The following is a 6,000-nucleotide window of genomic DNA, read 5'->3' as shown; positions in this document are numbered from 1 at the left end:
AATTTATTTTGAGTTAAATCATAAGAAACTTAAATTACATTAAAAGGGGATGTTGGATCGCCTATTTATTCGGGCCTTTTTTTATTTTATTTTTATAGTTAATACTTCACAAGAGTCCCAACTGCTCCCGTCTGGAGCCAGTGAGACTATGGCATCCCCAATTGGGGGATGTTGTGAGGCTGAAGGTAGGTGGGGAAGGGAAAGAGGAAGGTGGGGAAGTACCTGGCTATTCAGATCTAGTCACTAAACACGGCTAAAGCCATTTGGAGCAACGTTTCAATTCTGAATGGTGGTCTTACACCAGGGCGATACTGGTAGTATCTTCCACTCTGGAACGTGCCGCAATTATACTATATATTATTTTAATTAATTAATTGTGAAATAACACAAATTAATCAAATAAAATTTATTTGCGCACGCCGGGTTCGAACCCGTGACCTTCGGAATGGCAGTCCAATGCGTTACCACTGGACTATGCCGGCCGTCATAGTCCAGTGGTAACGGGTCTAACTGCTTTCTAGTGACGTAGTAGCATACGTAAACATATGTTGTACTTCTCTCTGGGTTTTGTAATAATATCTTTAAAATGTATCTGAAACAAAGCGTTCTCGCGTTCTGAAAGTATTTTTTTATATAACTACTTGTTTTTGCAGTTTTTGCAAAGTATTCGCGGGTCACACCAAAAAGCCTCGCGGGCCGCAAGTTGCCAACCCCTACAGAATGCACTCTTCTTATATAAACATAAACGTAATGCAGCCTGCAAACAACTTTTGAAGTTACAGTATAAGTACAGGTAGGTACTGTACCGAGTACATATCGCAGTACCCGAGTCTTGTGCAAAACTCAAACTCGCCCGCGCGATCTGCCTGACTTCCCTCCCTCTCCACTCGTGGTCGCGAATGATAATGATTTCTCCTTCATTCCATCTGTCACCCCACGGTGGGCGGCATCGCAGTATCGCGACCGGTGCCGGCTAAAGCGTGCGAAATAATCCGCTTCCAAACAACACTTTTCAAACTTCGAACATCGGTCACTTTCGCAGCTTTATCCTGAGAATCATTTTTATATTCTAGGAACACAATTTAAATTTCAATAGATCATTTTAACAATGCTTTCGAACTAGAATTTCGAATGTCGGTCACTTTTCATAATTATCTGCTGTGGATCATTTGAAGGAGTATAATTCAAATTTGGAACGACGTCGGTCTTATTTCCCAAGTTTCTGCATAGGATCGATCATTGATTTATAATTCTTGAAGAATCACGATTCGAACTAAACGTCGCGTCGCGCGTCCGTTACTTTTTACAGTTTTCTCTTAAGGATCTCATTTACAATCAATCATTTGAAGGAATACTACGTTCGTCTTTTATAATGTGAAAATCTGAATAAAACAACTAAATTTGAATGAAACATGAATTAATTTGTCATTTGCATCGCGATCGCAAATTCAGCATCGAATTCTAAATACAAAGTTATTTAAAATATAAATTAAAGTGTTCTTTTTATTTCAACACGATGTTATTCTCTTAATCAACGAACGTTCTTCTTTTATCTGAACGCATTATCTTCACAGTTCTTAAAATACATTAATGCATTAGTACTGTGCAATTTGTGCAGGTTGAAACACGCACCTGAACCAGTACAAAATTTTAGATAAATAAAAACGAAATAATAACGAAAACCTTAGCAACTTCTGTTCTCCTGGTAGTGGATAAGTGTAAAAAGCAATTTGAAAGTACTATAACCATATTATTGAAAAAAAAGCTTCTTATATAAATTAAACATTCTAATTGAAAGTAATCTGTGAAACTCTGTGACATTTTCTCTGAAAGAAGTGATATTTTTAATTCAAAATGAATCCAGTTTTATTGTTTTTCTTAAAATGCATCATCTACGTTTTCTCGTTGATCTACAGCTTTGGGTTTTGCTGTTGGCTTGGTTTCTATACTTTGAGTCATCCGAAAAGGAAGTATTGGAGGATCAAGTCGCGGGATAAGCCTCCGCAGTGCTTGCAAGATCCTTCCTGGGGCACCCATGGATATGTTCAGCTACAGGTAACACTGATTAAAACTTTCGTAATTATTCAGACTAAAAATAAATAAATAGGTAATCTATGTATCGTTTTTTCGACTTTCAGCATTATTCATAATTTTATAAAATTAACAAAGATTTTTTAAATTTTTTTATGAATAGATGAATTTTCAAAGATACATTGATGGAAATGATGTTGCGTGGTAAAAATAGTTCCATTGATTTAGAAACTACGATTTGAAAGTGAAAATAATAATTTTTATTAATTTTTATTTTTATTTTTATTTAGTACAATATTTTTTACATTTCAAGTTTTCCAGTAATGTAGGTAATGTAATAATTATTTTTAATTAATTAAAAATTAATTACATTTTAGTAAAATTAATTGCATTTTAGTAAAGTTAATCACATTTTAGTAAAATTAATTACATTTTAGTAAAATTAATTACATTTTAGTAAAATTATTATAATTTATTTTCTTACGAATACGGCGCTATATATACAATTCTTCCAACTATTATTAAGGTGGTCGATAGTATCATGGTTAGAACGCTCGGCTAGTAGTCGGTCATGTCGGTTTTGAAACTCGCAAAATGTGCAGGCATACCAGCAATTCATAACAACTATGCATACATACTAATACACATATTAATGCTTTAAATTGTTGGATTCTAGATAACACTTTGACTAGTTAGTGGTGCAAATTTTTTAAGCTTTAACAAAACCCACGAATTAAAATAAAAAAAAAAAACAACAAAAATCACATAAAATTTGCGCTTACTCTCAATTAAAAACTAATTTATAAAACACCTTCAAAGGACATAAGCCAGTCCAACGACATCTACAATATAAAATATTAACTATACATCTTCTAGATTCTATCATACGCTACTTATCATAATAATAACAGATATTTAAAAAAATCAAATACCATAATTGTGGATCTTATCTTACTAGAAAACTTCAAACTTATACATATAAGTAATGAAAAAAATAAATTTCATCACCAAAACACGTAGTTTGTAATTAAATTTCTAAAATTAAAATTTAAAAAAAAACATTCTGAAGAAAAGTAAACATTACGCTGATCTGACTAAGCAAAATAATAACATAAGGTTCTATTAACCTCATTAAATAAGTGTGTCACATACTAACATGTTTCTATTTTTCAAGGTTTATCAAATATTTGTATTTTTCAAATATTCTTTGTGAACAAATCCCTTTATTATCTGTATACACACCTACACCTAAACAAACGAACTTATATTTTCTTGTGAATGCTTATGTTTTTTTTTAACTATTACATTACCTACATGCTTCTAATAAAATGGTTTTATTTTTTTTAAATAAAAAAAATATTTGCTTAATAAATAGTTGGCATTTGTTTTTCTCCAATGAGAAAATTATTTAATAGTAAGAAAGAACTATAGTATAGTTCTTTTTAAAAAGTCCTACTGAGTCTGAGACTAATTTTCTTTGAAATTATTTTTTTTAAATCATATGAAGCAGGTACTAGAACTATGATGTTATATTATAATTTAAAACTAAATAAGAACTTAGCAAAAAAATTGTTTTCCTTTTAACATTGTTTCAATGAAAGTTAACGGATATAAGTTCAGTTAACGTTTATGTTTGCCTTCCGAAACATGTCGATTAATTTGATTAAATAGTTTAGTGTAAACAAAGTATTTTATTTTCATGTAGTTAACACATTTATTTCACGTTTATTTCAAAACAAAAGTTGAGTATGAATATAAAATACAAGAAGCACTTCACATGAAAATAATTGATTATGAACGAGACTCGAACTCTGGACCTTACTCCATCCGGGAGTAACGTATTTTATTTTTTAATGTCTTCAAAATTAATAAACTTATTTTATCTACATAATATCCATAACTGGTATTTTTTTCTAAAATATGCATGGTACATGCCCTTTCGACTTATAGATTTATCAAATGTTATATATTTCGTACTGTATTTTAATACAGTTGGTTGGACTCTAATCATGCAGTTTGATACATTAACGAGAAACCACTTGTCCATAATACTAATCATTTATATCTACGATAAATAAGATGACAACAGTCTTATCGACTTCATAACTGCACGTAGTGCGTTTAATGTTATTTTAAATGGCAACGAAACCTGAATTAATATCAATAATACCTGTCGTGGATCTTTTCCAGCTTCTGTGGACTTATCTCATCAAAATCTAATTACTGGAATAATGATTCATAAACCAATTTGTATTTTCGATAAAATTGCAACTGCATAGCGTCAACGAATAAAATATTTATTTTTTTATTGTTTACGTCATATTTGATTCGCTCCAAAATAACTTTGATAGAAATTCGAAGGTCATTTCACAATTCATTCATTTAAATAATATATATTATACTTGCGGCACGTTCCAGAGTGGAAGATACTCTCAGTATCTCCCTGGTGTAAGACCACCATTCAGTATTGAAACGTTGCTTGAAATTGCTTTAGCCTTGTTTGGTGACCAGATATGAATAGCCAGGTACTCCCCCACCTTCCTCTTTCCCATCTCCTTCCACTCCCCTCTACATTCACTCTCGCAACATATCTCAATTGGAAATGCCTTAGTCTCATTGGCTCCAGACGGTTGGGAGCAATTGAAACTCGGTCTGGGTGCGGTATTCTAGTGCTTGAAACCCTAATAATAATAAAACTTATTAAACTTATTTCCTTTTGACGTAGATTTTTTTTAACATGAGTATCGCAATAATAGTCATAATTGTCTGGAACCGGTGAGACTGTAGTGAAGATAGTGGGGAGGGGAAGGAGATGGGAAACAGGAAGGTGGTAAAATATCTGACTATTTAGATCTGGTCGCCAAACACGGCTAAAGCCATTTCAAGCAACGTTTCGATTCTGAATGATGGTCGTACATCAGGTCGATACTAAAAGTATACTCTACTCTGCAACGTTCCAAGCGTGTAGCTATTCCTACTACATATAATTTCGAATGAATAAATACGAAACAAAAACTAAATCTAATAAATTTTACATCAAATATGTAATATTTATTCAAACTATATGAAAATTGGCGTGAATTGTTCATGTTTTCACTATTACGATCAACGCGATTTGCAATATAATTGGGGTCGATTGTTGGAGTTTTCACGATTACGATCAACGCGATTTGAAATTAAATTTGGAGTCAATTGTTCAAGTTTTATGATTAACGCGATTTGCAAAATAATGGACGTGAATTGTTCAAGTTTTCACGATTACGATCAACGCGATTTGCATTCAAATCTGGAGTCAATTTTTCAAGTTTTACGATCAACGCTATTTGCAATATAATTAGAGTCAATTCTTCAAGTTTTCACGTGTAATCGTAAGATCAACGTGATTTGCAATATTTTCCAAACCAACTTGTATAATAAGGTTTGAACCACTTATGTACATCTTAAGAAATACATTTACGTGGTTCAAACGCGCCTCGTTTATTTTATTTATTGTTAGAATTCGTTGATAACGAACGTCTGAAATTTATGCTGAAACCATTGATAATCGTTTTTTTAAATAAAAATATTTATTATGCAAACGTCAGAAGCGATTGCCTGCGGTTTTTTTCTTGATTTGCACGTTCCGTCTGCTTAAACGTAGTACGTGTTAAATCCACTTAAAGGTCCGTACAGTTAATTGTTTTTTTTATTGATCGCATTTATATCGGTTTACGTGTGTATTCAGAGAAAAAATAATTCGTTCGGTCGTAATCTCCTTCTTTGGTCGCCTGAAAAGTTAACTGTGTCATGCTGAAGGTAATCTATTAGTCGTCCACGTGTTTCACGCATTATAACCGCGAGATTTTCAAGAATTTTAAATTTACCTTGAATAACATGATAATTATCAATAATCATTTATTTTATGTACATGTTAGCAAATAATGACCGGGTATTTATAGTTTATAGTATAGGAAATATGAGGACATGATA

General features: G+C 32.1%; 1 protein-coding gene across 1 annotated transcript in view; it reads left to right on the top strand.

Moving 5' to 3' along the window:
* The first annotated feature begins 947 nt into the window (after window positions 1–947).
* LOC149423741 (epoxide hydrolase 4-like) overlaps window positions 948–6,000 on the top strand; it is a 49,062-nt gene continuing 44,009 nt past the window's right edge. The window contains exon 1 of the mRNA XM_089632094.1: window positions 948–2,055. Within this exon, the coding sequence (XP_089488220.1) occupies window positions 1,855–2,055 (201 nt within the window). The 5' untranslated portion in view covers window positions 948–1,854. The remainder of the gene's footprint in view (window positions 2,056–6,000) is intronic.

This window comes from Hesperophylax consimilis, chromosome 5, assembly GCF_061612785.1.
Source record: "Hesperophylax consimilis isolate HC1 chromosome 5, BYU_Hcon_1.0, whole genome shotgun sequence".
NCBI classification, from domain to species: Eukaryota; Metazoa; Arthropoda; class Insecta; order Trichoptera; family Limnephilidae; genus Hesperophylax; species Hesperophylax consimilis.
The sequence above is the reverse complement of the archived record's forward strand: the minus strand, read 5'-3'. Positions and strand labels throughout refer to the sequence as shown.